This window comes from Dromiciops gliroides, chromosome 3 (assembly GCF_019393635.1).
Source record: "Dromiciops gliroides isolate mDroGli1 chromosome 3, mDroGli1.pri, whole genome shotgun sequence".
In the NCBI taxonomy this organism is placed as follows: Eukaryota; Metazoa; Chordata; class Mammalia; order Microbiotheria; family Microbiotheriidae; genus Dromiciops; species Dromiciops gliroides.
This window is the reverse complement of record NC_057863.1, coordinates 173,002,508-173,027,085: the sequence shown is the minus strand read 5'-3', so window position 1 is coordinate 173,027,085 and position 24,578 is coordinate 173,002,508. Positions and strand designations below refer to the sequence as shown.

Here is a 24,578-nt window from a genome sequence, read left to right as displayed (position 1 = left end):
CATACACAAAGTTCTTGAAATTTTGATGGTGATTAGTAACCAGATAGATAATAATTGATTGAAGATATAAAAAAATATGTATGATACAAAATGGAAATATAGCTAATGGGTGAAAGTAGAGAAGGATGAATCCAGTCATTCTTTTTTCTTAGGTGCTACATGCATCTCTTGCATATTCACAAGAAGTGGATAAATGGATTCTTCATTTGAAACTAAAATTATCTTTTGATGACATTAATAATGATAATAATAGTCCAGAATGACATATTGTGTTAAGATTTACAAAGTACGTTCTGCACAAACTCCCACTTCGAGGTAGGCAGTGTAATACAGTCTCCCATTTGACAGATGAGGCTGAACGATGTAGTGACTTTCAGGTGGTCACACAGCTGGTAAGTATCAGATTCAGGATTTGAACCCAGATCTCCTGACCCCAATCCAGTGCCCTTTCCATTACAGAATAACAGCAGTAATACTTGCCATTTATGTAATACTTTACTAAATATTTGAGACTCCTTTTCCCATTCAATCCTAGAATCTGGTAGTATAGATAAGCATGTTCTTAGGAAACAAAGGTTCTAAGAGGTCAGTGACAATAAGAAATATTTATTAAGATCCTAGAATGTTCAGAATACTGTGAATAATGAAAATAGTGAATAATGGTATATAATATTTATATAGCTTTCATGTTTGCAGGGTGCTTTACATATATTATCTCATTTGATTCTCAAAACCCCATGAGATAGGTGCCATTTTTATCCTGGTTTTTGCAGATAAGGAAAATGAAACTGTATGGACCTTGTCTGCCCTCACACAGCTTATATATTTCTGAGGAAAGATTTGAATTCCTAAGTCTAGCCCTCTATCTCCGAAGCTAGCTTACTACCTCTTAAAAGGTTATTTATTCTTATCTAAACAAATGTTGAAAACTAAAAAAAAAATAATTAAAAAAGGCTATTTATGACAATATCTGTCTTCATAGAGCTTATGATCTAAAAGCACAAACCATAAGACTTGTCTCAGGGCTCACATTTAAGAAGTGGCAGAGCCAAACTGTACGCAAATATCTTCTGAGGCTAGATTCAGTGTTTTTTCAATTCTGCTGTAGCTGCCTCTTAAGCAAAAGGTCAGAAAATGCCAGCATGGGAGCTCCTAGTCTCAAATGTGAATTTAAATATGTGCTTTTTTTATTTACAGGGAGACCCTGGACCTTCAGGTTTTCCAGGAAGGCCTGGAGAAAAGGGAGAAAAAGGAAGTCCAGGGATGCCAGGGATGCCTGGTCCCCCGGGTCCTGGAGGATTACCTGGGAATGTAGGCTATCCAGGCAAGTGGAATAGGGCCCTCTTTCTAAATCTAGGGATTAAAATGAACAAGACAACAATACTAAAGCGACCTCTTATTTTCTTTAGGAAACCCTGGAATTCCTGGAGAGAAAGGTGACAAAGGACTTCCTGGTTTGGATGGTGTTCCTGGAGTTAAAGGAGATGCAGGTAGAGAATCATCCTGAAACAAACAAACAAACAAAAACAAGCTTGGAATGGATGCTGTGTGATGTTCCCCTAAAAATGGGGTAATATTTAGTATTGATAGCATTGACAGGCATCTTTGTAATTGTGATTTGGTTATAAAGCTTTCCAATGATTTGCATTAGTTACCATCAAATTCTCAGAAGGACAACTTAGAATCAAAGAAGGAAGGAAAGTAACAAGTATTTATTAAGTGCCAACTGTCAGGCACTGCTCTATGTTCTTTACAAATATTATCACATTTGATCTTCACAACAGCCCTGAGAGGAAGATGTTAGCACCATCATCATCATTAATAGTTGAGGAAAATTAAACAGATAATAAAGAGATTTATCCAGGATCACACAGCTAGTTTCTGGAGCTGGTTTTGAACTCAGGTCTTCCTGATATGATGCATGGTGCTCTATCCAGTGAGCTACCAAGAAAACCAAATATTAAAACCTGAAAGTCCTTTAGCAATTACCTAATCCAACTCCCTCAATATATAGGTAGGAAACTAAGGCAAAGAGAGGAGGGAAATAAACAGAGGGGAGAAATTGGCCAGAAATAGTTCTCACACTTAGATCCCATTACTCTTTTTCTCAAACTGCCCACCAGCTTGGTTCCTCCAACTCTAGATTTTGCTGTGCTTTTAGTGTTGGGCATCTGAACCCTCACCACTTTTTGAAGGTTTCCATATGCATTTATAAATGTACTTAATCTTGCCCTATTTCATTGGTGTAAGGGACTCCTATATGTAGAAAATTTTATCGCTGATGGAGATCCGTAATTTATCTATAATTTATAGATTTCTAGTATTTATACTACTCTTAGAGAAGTTGTATTGGGGCACTGAAAGCTTAAGTAATTTGCCCAGGATCACACAACTATGTTCCAGAGGCAAGTCTTTGAGACCAAGCCGCTGTCCATTAAGTCATGTTTCTTTCCACCCTGCACTTAAGTAGTGCGGTAAAGAGGGGGTGGGGGGAAGAGCAGGGAGGGAAGGGGAGCAATTATTTTCAGACAACACAGAAATGGAAAAAGGGAATTATGAATTGTACCTTGTAAAGTTTTGGAGTGACTGCTTAATTTGCTTTGAGACTAAGGTGAGTGACCCAAGACTTTGATAGCTCCAGAGTAAGTCATTGAACATATCTCTTCTGATGTTAGGTCAGCCTGGCCTTCCAGGTCCAGCAGGTCCAGGTGGCCAGAAAGGTGAACCAGGTGGTGATGGAATTCCAGGATCAGCTGGTGAGAAGGGTGAACCAGGTATGTGCCCTAGCTCCTGGATTTATTTCCTTTCTGTTCATTTGAAATGTATATTCTGACACATATGCCTACCCAATTTCCCCTCAAGCACCAGAATTATTTATGAGAGACCTTCAACCTATTGCCCTCAGTCTGGCAGACTTCAAGGTAGACATGTCTCCAGATCACAAATTAAAATCTTAAAACAAGTTTAGAGGGTCTCAAGAGCAAACAAAAAAGCAAAAGAAATGGCTGGAGGATGGTAGTGGTTTAGATTTTATTTCTTTATTTCCCTTATGCCCTGTGTTTATACCAATGGGTTTCCCTCTTGCTTCAATTTTCATACAAATTTAGCTACCTCCCGAGTTCTTGGAAGGACAGCTTAGTTGGATGAGATGCAAAAAAGTGCCATTTTCATTAGTTTCTGGGTAATTGTAGGAAATAATAATAATAACTTGTAGTAGGCCTACACCAGTCGCGGACGACCATGGATCAGCGCCTTGAAAAGCCATAGGCCACAGTGTGGTTGTGCAGTTCGATGTGGGAGCCGCAGCTCCTGAGTGACTTATAACCAGTAGCTGCCACATCCCGTGTCATATCTGCCCCATGAGGAGTAGGTGGAGTGTCCTCTCCAGGGCACTGGCCTGGGTGGATCAATATGGAAAACAAGCTGTTGCCCATGCAGCAGGTTTTCCCTCTCTGCAACATTGGTGGATCCAAAGGAGAGGCAGAGCCAATACAGTTTGGCACCAGTGCCACTGCAGGAGTTGCCAGATGGGTGTGATGTCCAACATCCAACTGCCTAAGGGACTCTGACTCCTGATTTTTCCTCGGGGTCAACTCCTGAAGCCTTTTCCATATATGGGTATGACCGCAAGGCAGTGGAGGTTTAAAATCAGGGTTTCCTTCCCCTAGGTGGGTTGCCTGCTAAGGCTAATGAGCCCCACCTGCCCGAAGCAACTGGTTTTTAAGGCACCAGTGACTTGCCTTTACCCCTTCTCCTGTTAGTGGAAACTGTTCTGCCATGAGAAGGCCAGGAGTTGGGCTTCAGTTGTCAGAGGCTATTTGAGATGCATCCTATTGGGGCATTTTATAGAGAGTGGGAGCTTATCCCCACTCCCACCCCGGCATGACAAACCTTTGGAACCAATAATAATAATTATAGGTTATTTATTCATTGTAAAGGTCTTTGTACCTCTTGCCCCAAAGTTTTTAGGTGATTATCTATGAAAGAATTATAGAATTCCAAATTCTTTAGATATTTTGATCAGTCATTGGGGTAGATAATCCTCCTGCAATTATAGATCCCAATCCCTCTCTTGTTTCTCATCCTGTGTTATCCTTGGCCACATCTTCCCGTGATTTCGTCAAAGAAGTTCTGTCCAACGTATTGAAGACTTTCTGGTTCTTTGGATACCTCTGGGGTATCAATATGGCACTCAGAGTTTCCCTCTGCCATTTCTCATTCTCACTACATGATTAGCCCAACTCTTTTATCAGTCATATATGCCCTTCATACTGCCTTTTATGCCATCTTCAAATAGCATAAAATAATTTGATATTTTTTATTTTAAATACATAGTCAAAGGGTTTGTAATAACAAATTGTGGAACAAGGAATTTTACCCCTCAGATGCAATTAGTTAATTGATGAGTGTCCTATGATGTGAACTCAACTTGCCGATTATTGTAAGGACAGATTGACTTTTTAAAAAGTAAAATAAAACATTGATTCTCACCCTTTCAATATTTAACTTATAGGTCTTCCAGGAAGAGGACTTCCAGGATTTCCAGGTTCCAAAGGAGAAAAAGGTAATAATTGTTAAATGTGTAGCCCTTTAGAACATATTCTTGTTTCTCCACTAATTGCAGTGCACATTACATCAACAGAGTTGGAGGTAAGAAATCTGCAAGACCCAACTAATCAGTTTCTGTTGCACTGGCAGCATCTTGGACATGAGTGATAAGTAGCTTCTTGTGTGCACTGTCCTGTAAGGCACATGTTTAATTTGTGGATTGGAATGGTATCAGTTTTTAGTTAGAGGTTCTGCTTCTGTTTTTTTTAATTAATTTAATAAATTCTCTCTCTCCCTCCTATGTGTATAATATAATATATGCAATGTATAATATATATTACCCATCAGATGCAATTAGTTAATTGATAAGTATCCTATGAAGTGAAATCAACTTTCATATTTTTCAACATAATGCAAAAATATATACACATATGTATATATTTATATGTATGTATATCTACATATATAATTTTGAATTTTATACATATCTTCATGTGTACATAAGAAATATTTGAAATTAGAAAAAAAACTTAAGTGAAAGACCACTACTACACAAATAACACTTATGGAGGCCTTCTTTGTGCAAGGAACTACACTGAACATGCTAAATTTATGAAGAAAAAAATCTCTAAAATAGTCCCAATCTTCATAGATACCAGTAAATACAAGTGAAAAAACACAGAGAGGACAACATAGAGCACTCATAGATGTGATTGCGAAATAATAGATTCTAAGTAATTGTGAAGCTGGAGGAAGGATTGGTGTAATAATAACAGCTCACATTTATGTAATGATCTAAGGCTTACAAAGTATTTTTCTCATTACCACATAATGAGATAGGTACTGGGTGTGTTATCCCCGTTTTATAGATGAAGAAACTGAGACTCGGTGAGGTGGGATGATTTGTCCAAGGTGACATTCACTAATTACTGTACTTAATGAAATGGCTGATACCAGACTAGATGAATATGAAAATAGTCATGATGGAGATGAGAAATAAAAGACTTTTTGAAGAAGAGAGCTGCAAAATTCAGAGAACTTTTGCTCTCAACTGGTTCCATGGGCTCTCCTTAGAATGAGCTCAAACTTTTTGTACTGGGCACCAATTGAGTCTGCTCCTGTGAATTCCCTATACTAGGGATGGCATGATGGCTTGCTTTGGGACTTGTTCTATTTCCTTCAGTCAAGCCCCCTTAAAATTGGGGAAGGACCTCTTTGAATAGTCACCTCTTAGGGATGTTGGAGAGGGCAAAGAATGAGGCACCCTGCTATTGTTTTTGTAGCATGTTGGAGCTACATAGGGCAATACAACTGATCAGATACAACATATTGTAATAGATCGCTCCTATCATGTTGTGTTTTATATTAATTACTTTTTATTAATCTTAGGGAACAAATGGTGTGATTGACTTGTCAGTAGTTTCTGTATTTCATTCCTTTGCTTTTTAAATAATAGCTAATATACTTAAGCAGACAAATTTGGAGGAATGTATTCATAAATAAACACTGAGGGATTTTCCCTTTTAGAAGTAATATTTTTATTGATCTAGCTATGCAATATTCATACATACATAAATGATCTGATAGAAATGTACTCATAAAAATTAATAAGTAGTTATTCTATGCTTATTTTCTAGAAATGATTATCAGATGAAATTGGAATGTTTGGTGTAAAATAAAGGGAAATGGATGGAATACCAGCTTACTTAACAGGGTCCTTTATTGAGCTCACCCATGAGCAGCGAGTTGGTAGATCATGATAAAAATGCTACCTGAAAAGCTTAATAAATTTTACCAAAAATATCAATATACTGGATTGTATCATTATTAACAAACTATCTTGTTATTTAGGTTCCAAGGGCGAGTTGGGTTTCCCAGGATCAGCAGGGAGTCCAGGAATTCCTGGACCCAAAGGAGAACCCGGATTTATGGGTCCTCCGGGTCCCTCAGGGCAACAGGGATTACCTGGAGTACCTGGCCGAGCAGTGGAAGGTCCTAAAGGAGATAGGGGTCCACAAGGTCAACCTGGCATACCTGGTAAGTAGATATTGAACTACATTTTTTCACATTAGAGCTATGGTCTCTAGAGCCATATTTTTTTGTAGAATTCTTATTAGAGTTTTAGCATATTCAAGTATGGAATATTTTTAAAAACCTTAAAATTCCATCAAAGAGTAAAGGTAAAGAGAATGCAAGACAGGAAATTATTAGAACACATTCCAGAGTATTTGACATCTACTCTATTAATTTTTCAAAACTTTACCCTAACCCTAACCAAAAACTTTATGGTTGAAGATATTTTAGCAGCCATATTTTTTTGTCAACATGTAATAGAAGTGACAGATACAGTGTTAGTGAGCATGAATTAGTCAAATCAATAAACATTAAGCGTCTGCCATGTGCTAGGCACTGTGCTAAGTGCTACGGATACAAAGAAAGTCAAATAACAACCATCCCTTCTCTTAAGGAGTTGACAGCCTACTAGGGAAGACAATATGCATTCCACTATGGGCAAACAAGATAGAGAGGGTAAATTGGAGGTAATGTCAGAAGGAAGACATTAGCATTAAGGAAGACTGGGAAATGCTTCTTCTAGAAGGTGGGATTTTAGGTGGTTCTTCAAGGAAGTCAGAAGAACCATGAAAAGAGAGTTCATTCTGTATATGGGGAACAGCCAATGAAAAAGTACAAAGTCCAGATATGGAGTTATTAGTGCAAGAAACATCTAGAAGGTCAGTGTCACTGGATTGTAGAATTCATAGAGGGCAATCAGATTTAAGAAGACTGTAAAGGTAGGAAGGGGCCAAAACACATTTTATATTTTATCCTAAGGGATCAAATATAACTAGAGTTTGTTAACTAGGGAGCTGATATGGTCAGACCTATTCTGTAGGAAGATCATTTTGACAACTGTATTTTAGCAATTTTGTGAGTCAGGCTTTCTGTTTTCATTGAAATCCTTATGTGCTCTTAGCCCAATTGTTCCCTGTAGCTCTTACCATGATTTCTGGTGGACTTGTAGTAATAGGCTTACTTTTTTTTATATGGTTAGACACCGTGATATTAGGTGGCAGCATAGAAATGACATGAAAGGAACCATATACAAATAGCAGATGGTGACATCACCAGACTCTGTTTAATTTAGAGATTCCATGCTTTTTAATTTTTTTCAGGTGTTCCTGGACCCATGGGCCCTCCAGGCCTTCCAGGTCTTGATGGAGCAAAAGGAGAAAAAGGAAATGCAGGTTGGCCAGGAAACCCAGGTGCTCCAGGAGCTAAAGGAGACCCAGGATTTCAGGGAATGCCTGTGAGTTTTAGATATATTGTCTATGGTCATGCAAATGTCACTCGTTTCCTTCTAAACCTTCTATAGGTCCTCCCTACTAACCTCAGGGCTAGACCACCCTCCTTTTCTTCATCAGATTCCTTCACTGGATGAATCTGCATCTCTCTCTCTTTCATGAATATCCCACCTCTTGGGCAAATACATTTCTCATGTTGTTTCACTTCTCTACACACTATTGGCAAAAATAGTAGGTAAATCTTAGAAAATATTTTGAAATTTGTTTCTATGTAATTATTAAGAGGGAGAAAAATAGTGTTAGAAATTATATTCCTGTAAGATTTTCTTCTATGCCTACGGGAAAAGAAAAATCACAAAATCAATTGGCAAATTCAATAGATTAAACCAACCATAGAGTAATTATTAGCATGGCTTTATAAAGTCAGTCATACAGTTAGCAAACATTCATTAAGCACTTACTATGGGCTAGGCATTGTACTAAGCACTGGGAATACAAAATCAGGTAAAAACACAGTCCCTGCTCATCTTCTAATGAAGGAGATCACACAAATACACACACATACCTACATATATTCATGTGCATGTATATATATATATAGGTATTATGCATACACATAAAATATATACACAAGTATGTATATATGTGTGAATGTATGTATATACTGTAATGATTGGAGCTTTCCTACAGTAACATATATAAAATGTGTGTGTGTATATATATATATATATATATATATATATAAAACATTTCTGACATACAAGATATATAAAGAACTAATTACATAAAACTGATTTTTTCTAGTTAGCTTTTATTTATTTTTAACTTTTTTGTGGGACAATGAGGGTTTAAGTGACTTGCCCAGGGTCACACCGCTAGTGTCAAGTGTCTGAGGTCAGATTTGAACTCAGATCCTCCTGAATCCAGGGCTGGTGCCACCTTAGCTGCCCTCTTAGTTAGTTTTTATTATAGGCTGACAGGGGCCTGGTATACAGGAGAAAGGATAAGAGATAAAATCTGCCTTTATGTTAACAAAGCTTACTAAAGAAAGGTCTCGGGGCAACACATGATGACTGGTAGGATTTTTGTATTCACTGATATATGCTGTTATAATGACAGACTACTTTTCAGAGTGTGGGGGCAGCATTTGTAGTGTTCAGACATGTGGGTAAGTTACATTTGTGCAAGGTGGTGGTTATGGGAGGTATAGTTTGATAGCATACTAAAATCCATGGCTTATTGAGACATATTATGACTGTTGGCTTACACATAATATGTAGGTATATACATATTCACACGCATCCATATGGTCATATGTAAATATTATAGAGACCAAAAGGAAATTTTCTTTCATTTAGATTTCCATCTTTGTTTCATTACCATGAACAAGGAATTTACTGCCTATTGGCCAGTCTATAGGTAATGAGCTTTTCCATGCTTAAGCTATTATTTGTTCTACAGTCTTGCAATGACCATCTTTACAGCTTCTTTGAACCTTCTCATGTCTTGGCCGCATAGCTTTCAAGAATCCTGGTTCTTCTCCACACCATGATGAGGTGTTTTGGAGTAAGACTTGTATCCAGCTATATTAAACTGTAAGCATGATGCAATTTTAAAAGAAAATACAATTAACTAGTTTGTCAGTAGCAAATCTGAAGTCTGGTGTCATTAAGATACTTTCCAAGGGCAGATGTTAAATTATTGAATAGGAATTCCTAATCTTCATGTATTACCCATTCAAAAAATGTTAGCATTTTCCCTGTGACTCAGTACCAGATAAAATACATGAATAATTTGAGCACTTCAGCAACTTTGGTTATCTGCAGTTCCAATAACCACTTTAAATTCATTCCTGTTATTATAAAGCTTATATATTTTTCACTATATGTTGAATATGTATTGTGAGGTTGCAATATGTGCGAATATATTTTCAGTCTGGTTATTGTTGTATTACAGTTGCCCAATGATATAAGTGTGTGTAATTTGTCAGTTATTCATATATTCCTGCTTTTCTTCTATCTGTAACATAGAAATATAATTACCATCCTGTAGAGTCTGCCAACAGATATTAAGGAATCTTTCTGCATATTATTTTTGTTTTGGCATTTTCCTATAAAGGCAAAATAGAGAAACAAATCTGTGTAAGAAGCAATAAATTTTTTCATACATTATTATCCATGACCTGGAAATAGAATATATATTGAAATAGCTAGAAATTGAGACAATATTTTAAAATTCATGTATTCATTTAAAAAAGAAGACATCCTTTTTATATCAAACTCCTTTCTCTTCTTCATCTCTTCCAAAATACCATTTTTCAAATAATATTTAAAACTTGGTTCTAGAAACAACATTAAATTTGGATTTGGGGAGAAAACTTTCCTAAGAAATATTATGCCACTACAAATATATATGTTGTCATCCTCCTCCTCCTCCTCAAGAGATTTGTTGAGTGTTTGTGTTAAGCCTTGTGTTAAGTGGTGAGTATGTAAAGAGGTGTAAAAATCAGTTCCTGTCCTGAAGGAACATTCCATGAAGAAAATTAGGCAGAAAAACATGAAATAGAAGCAGATAAGATCATCCATACATATGTTTAGGTTCTCATTTTGGCACACATAGTCATATTGCCATCCTTCCAGTATCATTCAAGAAAATGACACATATTAATAACAATAAGGCACTTTACAGCTACATTATCTTATTTGATCTTGGCAATCTACTTCTAAGAAGTAGCTAGTGTAGATATGATTATCTCTATTTTAAAGAAGAGAAAACTGGACCCAAGAAAGTGGCCTAGTTGAAAGAATAATGACTCTGGAGGCAGAAGACCTGGTTTCAAATTCTGCTTTGCATTCTTACTGTGAGACTGGGCAAAAATCACTTGACATTCCTGGGCCTTGGTAGTCCTCAGTTTTCTCATCTGTAAAATGGGGGGATTGGATGTCCAAGGGGTCAAACTTATGGCCCTTAGCTGCATGTGTCCAGAAAGTCTGATTGAGATTAAAATTTAATTGTGAAAAGTTTAACAAAATTAATAAAAAATATAATAAAACATAGATAATGTTAATGGGCATTTAGGTGGTGCAGTGGATCGTGATGAATGATAGAGTCAGGAAGACCTGAGTTCAAATGTGGCCTCAGACACTTATTAGCTGTGTAACCCATGGCAAGTCACTTAACCCTGTTTGCCTCAGTTTCTTCATCTGTAAAATTAGCTGGAGAAGTAAATAGTGAGCCACTCCAGTATCTTTGCCAAGAAAACCACAAATGGGATCATGAAGAGTCGGATGTGACCAAAACAACTGAACAATAGCTAGGAGATAATGTTAATTTGTAGTTTTCTAAGGCAGAATGTGGCCTATAAAGATCAGTTTCTGTTTGAGTTTGATACCACCGAATTAGAGATCCCTTATATTTCTGGATTTATTTATGGTTTTAAGATGACAAAACTAGTCAATGATATAACTGATACTTTCCAAGCCTCCTGATTATGGTAGGTTATTTGTCAAAATAACCTACTGTGACCTATTGCAACTCTGCCAAAGTAACTCCTGTCTAATGACTCCTTCAATTTTTTCCCCTAAGGGTATTGGTGGTACACCAGGAATCACTGGTTCTAAAGGTGATATGGGACCTCCAGGTGTTCCAGGATTTCAAGGTAAGTGACAGTCAAAGGCTATTCTGTTTCAATTTGTACTGATTTTTCTAATCATAGCAAAATTAGCAGTAAGTAGGGCCTGCAGGTTTATAACATAAGAACTAGATGACTCATAGAACAATTTTATTTATTTGGTCTTTTATTCATTTATTTAAATCCCAAAGATCATGTGTTGCAGTAGCCAAAGATTGCCATATTTCTTTGCTTGTAATCAGGGCCATACCTTGTAATACTTATACCACAGTGTGGATTCAGATGTTTCCATTAGACTGAAACATTTGAGAATCCTATTATATTCTTTTCTTTCCCCCCTTTTTTTTGTGGGGCAATGAGGGTTAAGTGACTTGCCCAGGGTCACACAGCTAGAATGTGTCAAGTGTCTGAGGCCTCATTTGAACTCAGGTCCTCATGAATCCAGGGCCAGTGCTTTATCCACTGCACCACCTAGCTGCCTTCTATTCTTTTCAAAATTATACTTTTTGATTCTAATTAAGCATGGTTTATTGTGGAAGTAAACGAGTTCATAATATTTTTCTTTGTTTAGTGAAGATTAAAAAGTAACAACATAATAAATATATGCACTGAATTTTCCTTAGTCTTACAAATTGAACAGCATTCTAGACAATGATCATACTTCACATGCTCAAAAATACATTGTCAATGTTTCACAAAGACAACATAGATAAAATTCAGAAAGCCAATTGCAAAAACTCAGGACACAAATGTTGTTAGTTGTTGCAGTTGTGTCTGGCTATTCATGACCCCATTTGAAGTTTTCTTGGCAAAGATAATGGAATTGTTTGCCATTTTTCTCTAGCTCTTTTTTACATATGAGGAAACTAAGGCAAACAGGGTTAGTGACTTGCCCAGGGTCAGACAGCTAGTAAATGTCTGAGTCTAAATTTGTACTCAGGAAGATGAGTCTTCCTGACTTCAGGCCCAGCACTCTATCTACTATGGCACCTAGCTGCCCTAGGCCACAAATAGCATTATTTATTATTAATTTTTACTATGAATAGTGTTATTTATTATTTCTTGCTAAAGAACTCATCCTAGCCTGACAACCAGCCTCTAGGTATAATGTAAAGTATATTGGATTAGGAGTTGAATGACCTGAGTCCAAATATTGATCCTGCCTTTTATAGTTTAGTTGTATGGTCTTCGGCTAACCCTTAGGGGGTTCTTGTCCTCAGTTGCCTCATCTATAATATAAACAAGCAGAACTCAATGACCTCTAAGGTCTTTTCTGCCTCTAAAACATGTGTTGTCACGCTTAGCTATGGGAGGCATCAGTCGGGGCACATCCTGTCACTGGGAATATATCTGAAGCTTTTCATGCATGGTAGAATCTGCTAGAGCCCCTTACATAGGCTTTGATGACCAAGGTTACTCCCATACCATGACGAGGCATTAGGGTAGAAAAAATTACCTTTTCATGTTTGAAAGTTGGAAAGAAGAGACATTGTTTTGTACATTAATATTTTTTCTTTGCTTTCTAGGTGCCAAAGGTTCTGCTGGCATCCAGGGGCTCAAAGGAGATCAAGGGGATCAGGGATTTCCAGGTTCCAAAGGTAAGGGCATTTGTCCAGGAGTCCAACATGTCTTAAAGGTCTATCTTGGGCATTGTGCAGGACTACAAAGGAAACTGAAGATATGGGCCTTTTTCCATTAGGAAATTTATTTTTAAGTGGGAAAATAAAGTCCAAATGAAGGAAATTACTTGAGAACAACAGTTACAAAGCTGTTATAAAGACTTGATCAGCAGATCTCCATGTGGCATGTGGTAGGATTCTATTTCTGGATCTGTGCTGTTCAGCATTTTTATAAATAATTTGAAAGAGACACGGGAGAAATTTTTGTTAACTTTGCATCTGACAAAAAGTTGTGAAGATTGGCTAATATGACATGACCAAATCAAGGTTAAAATATTGATAAGGCTTAGAATCCTGGTCCAAAACTAACAGGATAAAAACAAAATAGTAATAATACATGTAAAGTTATATATTTAAGTTTAGAAAATCATCTACACAAGTCCATGAAAATTTCATAAGAAAGTGACCTAATTTGAGTTGACTTCAAGTCAACAATATGACATCAAACTTAGGCTGAATTAAGAAAAAATGTCATATTCAAATCAAGAGGGATAATAGTCCTTTTGCATCTGGAGCATTGTGTTCAGTTTTGAGAATGCCATGTTTTAAAAGGGCATTGGCCAATTGGAGCTATTTAACGGAAGGCATTCGGAGTGGTGAAAAATCTAGAAGCTTTTTTGAAGAACAGATGAAGGCAGTGGGGATGTTTAGCCTAAGGAAGAGAGGACTTGAGAAGGTTTATAATAGGTGTCTTTAATTATTTTGATGAGTATCAAATGGGAGAAAGATTACCAAATCTGTGTAGCTAGAAGAGGCTGACCTGGGCATAAGCAACTTCAACTTAATACAGTGAAGAAGTTTGTAACAATTAAGGCTATACACATACATAATGGGTTGCCTTGCAGATTTGCTTTTCACTACTGTAAATGTTTAAACAGAAGCCAGATGACCACTTTGTGGAGGATATTCTAGGAGAGGTTCTTTCATTTGTGGGAACTTGGACTAGATTACCTTAAAATTTCCTCCAAATCTGTCTGATTTGAAAATAGAGGTAAGAGTGAAGAAGAAAGTATAGGTTTAATATTCTAGGAGAACTAATTTTTTTTGGTTTTGAGAAAGTTATTATATTTGGGCTATATTTAGCCCAAATTTATTTATATTTAGCTTATTTATAAATAGCTTCTACGGTTAAACATTTCTCATTTTACTATTAATTCATCTAGGTCTTCCAGGACCACCTGGGCCCCCAGGTCCTTACAGCCAAATCAAAGGAGAACCAGGTATCCCTGGTCCTGAGGGGCCAGCAGGGCTTAAAGGTCTTCCAGGACCTCCAGGCCCTAAAGGACAACAAGGTAGGAAATGTGTATGTGTATGTGTGTGGGGGTGGGAGGGGGAGTATATGTGTGTCCATTTGTTCATCCTCCTCTATGACTTTAGTTATATATCCAATAACTATAAAATCAAAACTGTGCCCTGTCAAAACAACCAATTGGATATATGAATTTCCTTTTCAAATCGAAATTTCTATTAAAACCAACCAAAGTTTAGGGGCAGCTAGGTGGCACAGTGGATAGAGCACCAGCTCTGGATTCAGGAGTATCCGAGTTCAAATCTGGCCTCAGACCCTTGACACTTACTAGCTGTGTGACCCTGGGCAAGTCACTTAACCCCAATTGCCTCACAAACAAAAACAAAAACAAAATAGTTTTCCAAGGGTGTCCCAAAACCAACCTGTAGGAAAAGAGAAACCAATTCAGATTGACCACTTTCTGATCAGGAAAAAAAGAGAGAAAACAAGAGTTATTGAACTCTAGGATCAAATTATTCATAGGTGGAATTAGTGTTCCTAAAATATTGTCTAGAAGCTGTAATGACTTAATATCAATGTCTGAGTTTTGTTGCTCATCACTCTACATCCAGAGAGTTTATGCCATCTTTTCTCCCATCTTATTTCAGAGCTATATTTCACATGTTAATGATAGATTAAGGTAAATGAAAAGGTAAGGAAGGAAGTAAAGAAGGAAGGAAGGAAGGAAATAATGAAGGAAAGAAAGGAAGGAAAGGAGGAAGGAAGGAAAGAAAGAAGGATGAAAGGAAGGAAGGCAAAGAAAGGAAAGAAGGAAAAAAGAAGAAAGAAAGAGTGACCTAGCACTTATGAAGTATTCATTAGGTGCCAGGCACTATTTAAGCACTATGAATAGGAATAGAACAAGCAAGACAATCCCTGCTCTCAAGGAGTTTACATTCTCATGAGAGAAGACAACGTTTAAAGGGGAGCTAGAAAGTAGAAGGGGAGGAAGGCAAAGCTAAGGAAGAGTGTCCAATCAATAAAGTCCCTGCCTGTTTCCACCCCTTCCTCTTGTGCACCAAGGGAAGAGCAGTTTAACCTTCAAGATGCCATTTTGCTAAAGGCTGCTTGAATAGAATGTCAACAATCTCCAGAAACCTTTCTTTCGAATCTTTTAGCAGCCTGCTTTCTCAGAATGATGCTGTAGTGTGCCACAGTGGATAGACCACTGGTCCTGGGAGGATCTGAGTTAAAATCTCACCTCAGACACTTACTAGCTATGTGATCCAGGGCAAGTCACCCCCAATTGCCATAAACATCCAGGGCCATGTCCAGTTGTCCTGATATATATCTTGCCCCTGGATCCAGATAGCTCTGGAGGAGAGAGAGTTGGTGACTTTGCACAGTCCTCCCTCATTTAAATCTAATTCACTGCAAGTCATGACATCACCCCAATGCCACGGTCCTCTTTGAGAACGAAGGGCAAACAACCACATTATCAGAATGAACCTATCATGCTGTGTAAAAGTACTCCACATTGGATGAATGCAATAAAACATGTAAAGTGCTTTGTGAACTTTAACTATCAGCTATTATTGTTTTGTTGAGGATGTTGGTGCTGCTGGTATTGTCTGACTCTGGTTGGAGCAAATATTCTATTAATAAAGGCAAATTGGTAGGTGAAAGTTCAAGTCAGTTTTTGTTTGTTTGTTTTTCCAGGGCAGTGGGGGTTAAGTGACTTGCCCAGGGTCACACAGCTAGTAAGTTTTAAGTGTCTGAGGCTGGATTTGAACTCAGTTCCTCCTGAATCCAGGACCAGTGCTCCATCCACTGTGCCACCTAGCTGCCCCTCAAGTCAGTTTTGACCTTATCCATGACACCCTGAAAGGGGAAAGAGTTGGAGCCAGACATTTTACAATGGAATAATGTTCTATGCTGCTTCAGCCAAGGAAAGATATATGTGACTTAGTCATGTGCTTATTTTTTTTTCCCTGTGATTTAGGTGTAACGGGATCTGCTGGTATTCCTGGACCACCTGGTATCCCAGGGTTTGATGGTGCACCTGGACAAAAAGGAGAACCAGGACCTTTTGGTCCTCCTGGTAAGTATATTGATGTATTGCAGTATAAACCTTTAGTTACAAAGGACAGTATAGATAGGTTGATAGAGCATTTTTTAACTATTTCCTATGTACCACCCACTGTGTTATGTGCTGGAGATACAAAGACAAGTAAGCAAAATAATTCCTACTTTCATGGGTTTACATCCTAATAGGGGAAGACCATACATCAAGGGGATCTGGAGATCAGGAGAGAAGAAGGAAATGTAGGAGGTCCTAGGAAAGGAACCACCAATCAGAGGAGGAGGAGCTCAGGGGAGAGGTGTGTCTAGGGTGACAAGGAGGAGGAATCTTGAGAGTACATGTGTCAGTGAAGTGAAACATGGTTGGGCTTCTCCCTAAAGTGGTGGTACTCGGAAGGGAGTCACCAATCAGGAGAGGAGGGCTTTAGGATGGAGGTCTTTCCAAAATGGCAAGGCAGCAATCAAGGGAGGGGGTGGGGGGGTGGGAGGAGTCTGGGTATAGAGTCCAGGAAGGACCACAACCAATTTTGTGGGTTTTTTCTAATTTAAGATCAATAAGCCTTATAATCCCTTTGTATTCCCACCAGCACACTGTATTTAAGTGTTATTTCTATGTCAGTATATGTCAGAACTTACAAAATAAAGCTATAAAAGTTTAGTTGAAAGAACAACTTAAATGGACAATTCAAAAGAGTATCTTAGAAAAGTGTGTGCGTGTGTGTGTGTGTTTAATAAATAACCTTTAAAAGTGGAAGGCCTTTGAAAACGGTTCTTAGTCCCTGTGAAGTTTTTTAAACGTATAAGTTGCTGATATTTGAGAGGGAGAACATAGTCCCAAGAGTTTGTGATGGCCCATACAAATTCCTTCTAAGGGAAGAGAGTATAGCTAGAGTCCTGTACTCTCAGTAAATTTTCCTTATTATAAAAAGTCTGTTTCAATTACAGAAAGGGAAAAAAAGCAGAGAACAGGTATATTAATGTCATAATTAGTTGAAATGTCATTTCATATCATTTTATAAACATGATCTGAATTCTTTAGGAAACAAATAACACTGAATTATACTGTGCTGGTGGGAATACAAAGAAAGGGACCTTAATACTTATTGATCTTAAATAAGATAGAGAAGAAAAGCAAACAACTAATTTTCAAGGTTACCACCTGGCAGACTTCTGCCAGTGCTCAAGCGTTCAAGGTGATAAAGAGCAACAGCTGTCCTAGAATTATCCAGTTACCTTGTCTTCAGTTGGGACTACCACTATACAGGAAATGTGCAATTCATCAACTCTACATTGAGTACCTAGTGTGCTGGTTCTTTCTGGATATAAATATGAATGAGATTTTTGTCCCTGGCTTCATGGAGATTACAGTTTAACTGGGACAATAAGAAAAGGACAGAAAACTAGAATATAAATCAGAATATGCTAAGTGTTATAAGAGAGGTACAAATAAATGGCTGTCCTTGCTCAGAAGAGGATGAGATCATATCTTGTGGTGAGGATCTGAGTTCTTGAAGAATGGGTAGGATTTTGACAAGCAGGCTGTGAGGGGAGAGCACCCCAGGATTAGGGAGTACCATTTTCAAAAACAAAAAACAAAAAACCCAGATAGGATAAAGAATGAAGAGTGCTTCAGTTTGGCTAGAATGTAGGTTGTGTATAAAGGAGTAAATGTAGTTTGAGTGAGGCATATCTTGGAAGGCTTTGAAAGCCAGGCTGAAGATTTTGGGCTTTATTCTGTAAGTAATAAAGAACAATTGCAGATTATTGCTAATGAGTGACAAGATCAAAGTCATACCCTGGGACATTTTAGATTAATATCCCATTGCAATGTAAAATGAATTGGAGTGGGGGAAGCTAGGAGCAGGGAGTTGAATTATTTGGGTTGATCTAGTTGAGAGATAATTAAATCCTAGACTTTGATAGTAGCAGTGGGAATTGAATGAAGGGAAACAGTATGGGACACATCGAATATGTACAGATTACAAGACTTTCACAAATAATTGATTTTGCAAATAAAGGGAAATGGGAGTGGTTAATCAAGCCTCAATTACAGGGAGAATTATGTTGCCATTAGTGGTCATAGGGAAGTATTGAGGAGGAAATGTTGGGTGAAAGCTGAGTTGAGTTTTGTACAGGTTTTATTTGAAGTGCCAAGGACATATTCAAGTTTTGATGTCCAATGGTCAGTACAGGACTGGAACATGGGTGAAAGGACTCAGATAAAGGGATGGATTTGGGACTTACTTACATAGAAGTGATGGCATGAGATCCCAGAAGGAGAGAATGTCAAGAATAGTATTAGGGCATGTCTACATTTAGAAATGAGGTAAAGCACTTGGTAAAGGGGTAAGCAGAGAGATAGGAAGGGACTAGGATAATGAAGTCTAGTGAAAGACAAAATAGAGTTTTTAAGGATTAATCATCATTTAATCATTAATCATCATTTTGAAAGGAAAACAAAGATTGAAAAGAGCTTTTATGTATTTCCGAGTAAGAGGGTTGAGATGCACATCTTCACATTCATCAGGTTGTGAAAGAAAATAGACAAAATAACTTTACAAAGATGAACTAATAAATAAAATTATACTTCAATCTGTATTCAGATACCATCAGTTCTTTCTCTGTTGATGGTTTGCATTTTTCATACATCCTTCTGATAGCATCTTGCTGGTCATTTCTTTCACAGTTTCTATTGTTAACTGTATTACCCTCAATGCTATTCCCTCCCCTTAATATTTACTCTATTTTCTATCTTCTTTCACCCTATCCCTCCTCAAAAGCGTTTTGCTTTCTACTGCTCCCTCCCCCAATCTGTCCTCCCTTCCTTCACCTCTCCCCCCCTTATCCCCTTCCCTTCCCACTTTCCCTCAGGGCACAATATATTACTACACCCACTTGAGTGTGTATGTTATTCCCTCTTTGAGCCAGTTCTAATGAGGGTAAGACTCACTCATTCCCCTGCTCCTTCCCCATCTTCCCCTCCACTCCATAAGCTTTTTCTTTTTTATTTTATGTGAGTTACTTTACCCCATTCCACCTCTCCCTTTCCTTTTCTTCCAGTGTATTCCTCTTATCCCTTAACTTTATTTATTTATTTGGTAGGGCAATGAGGGTTAAGTGACTTGCCCAGGGTCACACAGCTAGTAAGTGTCAAGCATCTGATATCAGATTTGAACTCAGGTCCTCCTGAATCTAGGGCCAGTGCTTTATCTACTGCGCCACCTAGCTGCCCCCACCTTAATTTTAAAAGATGTCATCATGGGTCAGCTAGGTGACCCAGTGGACAAAGCACCAGCTCTGGACCCAGGAGGACCAAAAGTTTCTTTTTTAAATAATGCTTTTAGCCAGGGAGAAGGTTCCACCATAGGGAGATTCAATAAGGATTCAAGAGAGAGAAGGAATAAGTTCATGGAGCAAGTTCCTGGAGAGAATGAGATCAGGAAGTAGTAGGCAAATTTACCTTAATAATAACTCATATTTATATTGTGCTTTACACATGACAAGCCACTTTGGGAAGTGGATAGGGCAAGCATTATTACTTCCATTTCATAAATGAGAAACCTAAATAAATGAATGAATGAGTGAATGAGAAACCTAAGGCTGATCAGAGAAGTTAAGTGATTTACCCATGTATATGGCAGAACTGGCAGTGGTAATGATGTTTTCTGGTGCCACATCTAGTGTATTTCCTTCTCTACTGTGCTCTGATATTTCTCAGTTTATTGTATGTCTTTACCTTTTACAAAATGTTTTTCTCAAAACAATCCTGTGGGGTAGCTAATGCAAGCGTTAACTCCCTTTTTCAGAAGCACAAGCTAGGTTTCAGAGAGGCAAAATCATTTGTGCATGTTTCTTGGTTATTAAGTGGCAGAGTCAGGGCACACATACCCATGTCTAGGGCTCATTCCATCACAACACTCTGCCTCTTTTTGCCTTGACCTAAATGAGCCACTTTCAGCACTCAGTAACGAGACCCCTTAGATGAAATACAAAAATTCAGCCTTGTAGAAAGTGGTGGCTAAAGTATCAGATGGTCTAATAAAAATAGCTAAAGGAGGGCATTTTAAAAGGAAAAAGTAAAATACTGTGGGGAGGAGGGCTAAATGAAGGTTATAGCTTGCTCTTTACAATGTGCTAAAAAGTTCAAAGTTTTAGAAACATGTTTGATGATACCATGTTTAAATATGATAGATCTCTTTCGTAAAGGTTAGGCCATGACCAGGGAAAGGAAAATTGAATGATTTTTTTTCTTTTGGTTCTTTCGTACAGGTCCAAGAGGACATACTGGTCCACCAGGTCCAGATGGATTGCCAGGTTCAATGGGTCCTCCGGGTACCCCTTCTGTAGATCACGGATTCCTTGTTACTAGGCATAGTCAAACTATAGATGATCCACAGTGTCCTCCTGGGACCAAAATAATCTATCATGGCTATTCCTTGCTCTATGTACAAGGGAATGAACGAGCACATGGCCAGGACTTGGGTAAGACATTAATAGGCATTTTAAAAAAAATCCAAAAAGTAAAAAGCGATTTAATATTGATTTTTTTGAAAAAATGATAAAGTTTTAAAAATTATTTGAATAGTTCCAGAATTATTCCTTTCACTTATGGATTTGTAGGTCTATTTAATAAGGTTGCTTCAAATGTTATGGGAGAGTGTGTGTATATATATGTGTGTGTGTGTGTGTGTGTGTGTGTGTGTGTGTGTGTGTGTGTGTGTGTGTGTGTGTGTGTGTATATATATATATATATATATATGATGTGATTAATTGTTATTAAAGAATTCTTTATTGGCTACTGATCCTATATGAGTTTTACAGAGATGAATAGATAGACAGACAGACAGACAGACAGGCATCAGATAGCAGGATACCCTCATCTGTGTTTCACATAAGCCTGGGGAGCTTAAAAAAAGGCAAGCTTAACCATTTTTCTTATGTATTTTTAAAAAATCTTTATTGTTTTTCCTTGCCCATCCAGGTACGGCTGGAAGCTGTCTACGCAAATTCAGTACCATGCCATTCCTTTTCTGCAATATTAATAATGTTTGCAACTTTGCTTCAAGAAATGACTACTCCTATTGGTTGTCTACTCCTGAGCCTATGCCAATGTCTATGGCACCCATTTCCGGTGAAAATATCAGGCCATTCATTAGTAGGTGGGTAGATCATTTGACTATTTACTTGAAAAAAAAAATGAAGGTGTAGATTTCTCTCTGGTTTGGGACAAGAGAGAACTTTTTTTATTTGGTAGAGGACTTAATTCTTTGCTACATAGTTTGCCAGATAGTGTAGGATCTTTGGTTATGAAAATTTCTTTATGTGAAAGTTGACTTGAATCATTTTGGCCACAAGTCTGACTATCTATCTATCTATCTATCTATCTATCTATCTATCTATCTATCTATCTATCTATCTATCTATCTATCTAATTTTAATAAATAAGATACAGAAAAGAGGCATCAATAGCATATTGGATAGTGTCAGGCTTGGAGCTAAAAAGGTTTGCGTTCAAGTCTCTTCTTTGACACATTCTGGCTGTGTGACCATGGCTAAATCACTTAACCTCTCAGTGCTTTATGAAATGTTTAAGACAATTTTCAGAGAAAGTTACCCGTTTTTCTTGATAGAAGAAATTTCCCACCTCTGGGAGTTCCCCTATTCATATCCCTCTGTTCAGAGTAAAATTCTGGTGACTTGAATTACAGGCAAAGCTCTAGACTGGAACATTCATTCTAGAACTTTCTTTCAATTATTTCCTCTAGTAAAAGGGCATCACCAGAATATTGACTACTTCAGCTTGCTTGGTCATACTTTTATAACTGAAATGCCTCCAAGATAGCTCTGCAAAGATATCCTATTCAGTTCCTACATTAAATGATTGCACAGTATGGTATTTGACAATATGCTTCAGAATCTGCAATAGTTTCCCCAGTTTGAAATTCTACAGAAAAAGGATTTGGGTTAGAGTCCTTTTATTTTTTCTTCTTTCCTTCCTTCAAATTAAATGTTGACTCCTCAGAACTAGTAAGAATTCACAGAAAACCTGTAAACCTCTTTGGCTGAGCAACAAATGAATAACTTGCACTTTTCTCACATCAAATAAAGATAAAAGTCAATAAGGGAGTGTTGAAGGAAAGGAAAAATTGCTAACCTTTGTTTTTTTTTTTAATTTCTGAGTGGTAATTAGCTTCTTGAGGTAAATTATAGTGTAATACCAGTGGTTCATTGAAAGCTCTCTACTCAGAGTGAGTGAAAAGAAGCAGCTTGGGGCCACCATCAAGTAGCATTTCTCATTGGCATAAGAGTACCACTGATTGGCACCTTTTAGAAAGTGGTCAATTTATGGTGTCAGTGGATTGATAATGTTCTTGGAGACAAGTCAGGGGCAGATCATGTTTCAAGAAAAAAGCTATAGTTATACTGTATTGTGGGAAGTAAAGAAAAGGGGGGACATTTTCCAATAAAACATAAAAGGCAAATAAAATAGCTAATAAGCTTTTTTCTACCTGATGAACATGTTATATCATGGAATATTTCTTAGTTCTTTATCCATCTAAATTTCTCATCTTTTCTTAAACTTTGAAGGAATCTGTTTTATCAATCTTAAAAAAAACAGAAAAAGAATGAGGTATATGAAATTCAAAATATGAAAGAAGCAGCCTTCTTGGTCTCTATTTCATTTCACTAATATTATACATTTTAGGTCAGTTAGTATCTGTTTACTACCCTAGTTCTAGAGGTTCCCCATACTCAGAAACACTCCTATTTCAATAGAAACAAACCTAAAAGTAATTTAAATGTTGTTTTTCTTCAGTAGTAATGTTAAAAAAAACAACCACCAAACAAACTCTGTTACCATTATGCAAATATGTGGTCTCTTGTTTTATCAGCATGGGATATTCCTATTATAGTAGGAATATTTCACCATTGTAAAAACTCCCTCCACAACTCTCAAGTGAGTTAGTGGATAATTATTCATAGAGAAATGTTTGAGGCATATTAGAAATGAAATTATTTTTCTCAAGATCATATAGCTAGGAGGTGTTGAAGGTTGAATTTGAACCCAAATCCAAACCCAGAACTTTATTATGTCCATCTTCTTTATTGCAGTACCTATTTAATAAAGACACTATTGGAGTAATAGTTTTGCTAGGTAAACCCCAGCCATGAGAATTTTATGAGATAAAGACCCTCCCTCCAAAGAAGCTGAAATTCTTAAATGTCTTATGGGTTTCTCAGATAGTGTGTTGTTAATTCAACAACATCCATTCAAAAAATATGTATGAAACACCCTTTGTGTGTAGTGAGTGACCTGTGCTAGGTCCTGTGGAGAAATACAGAGAAGAGAAGGATGTAGTTAGTCCTTGTCCTAAAGGTATCTTTTATTCATTTTCAGTGATTCTTACATCATCTGTGAATTATCTATCTATCTATCTATCTATCTATCTATCTATCTATCTATCTATCTATCTATCCATCTATCTATCTCTCATCTATCTCTCTGTCTCTCTATCATCTCTCTATCATCTATCTTTATATATATATACATATATGTATATATATATATATGTTTATATTTTATACATATACTAATATACACCCTAGAGATTTTTTAAATGTTCTAAGACATCATGTCTCCTGTGCTCTTTTCTTTTAGGGTGTTTTGATTGCCTACTTCTATGAGTCATTTCTAAAGATTGATACTTTATAGACAGACCAGAATTCCTAATTCAAACAAATTCATCATTTTTTCCTATCATAAGCATAGCTGTTGCTTTCTACTTATCTTTTATTCATTATAGTTTTCAAATCTTTGTCCAACAACTTTCAGGATTAATACCAATCATTCCAATGGCAAGTATAACTTAAACTCAAACTATGTGATAAAGGAGGCAGCCAGGTGGCTCAGTAGATAGAGTGCTGGGCCTGGAGTCTAGAAGACCTGAGTTCAAATCCAGCCTCAGATGTTTAATAGCTTTGTGACTCTGGGTGAATCACTTAATCTCTGTTTGCTTAATCAACTGACGAAGGAAATGGCAAACCATTCCAGTATCTTTGCCAAGAAAACCCCACATGGGGGTCACAAAAAGTCCAACATCACTCAA

The 24,578-nt window shown here is 37.3% G+C and overlaps 1 protein-coding gene across 1 annotated transcript in view; it reads left to right on the top strand.

Moving 5' to 3' along the window:
• The window catches only part of COL4A1 (collagen type IV alpha 1 chain), a 217,974-nt gene that overhangs the window by 181,031 nt on the left and 12,365 nt on the right, over positions 1-24,578 (top strand). Inside the window, exons 38-49 of the mRNA XM_043992107.1 lie at positions 1,198-1,324; positions 1,410-1,490; positions 2,676-2,774; positions 4,514-4,564; positions 6,400-6,585; positions 7,722-7,855; positions 11,436-11,508; positions 13,008-13,079; positions 14,324-14,452; positions 16,391-16,489; positions 20,740-20,952; positions 21,452-21,629. Of these exons, the coding sequence (XP_043848042.1) occupies positions 1,198-1,324; positions 1,410-1,490; positions 2,676-2,774; positions 4,514-4,564; positions 6,400-6,585; positions 7,722-7,855; positions 11,436-11,508; positions 13,008-13,079; positions 14,324-14,452; positions 16,391-16,489; positions 20,740-20,952; positions 21,452-21,629 (1,442 nt within the window). The remainder of the gene's footprint in view (positions 1-1,197; positions 1,325-1,409; positions 1,491-2,675; positions 2,775-4,513; positions 4,565-6,399; positions 6,586-7,721; positions 7,856-11,435; positions 11,509-13,007; positions 13,080-14,323; positions 14,453-16,390; positions 16,490-20,739; positions 20,953-21,451; positions 21,630-24,578) is intronic.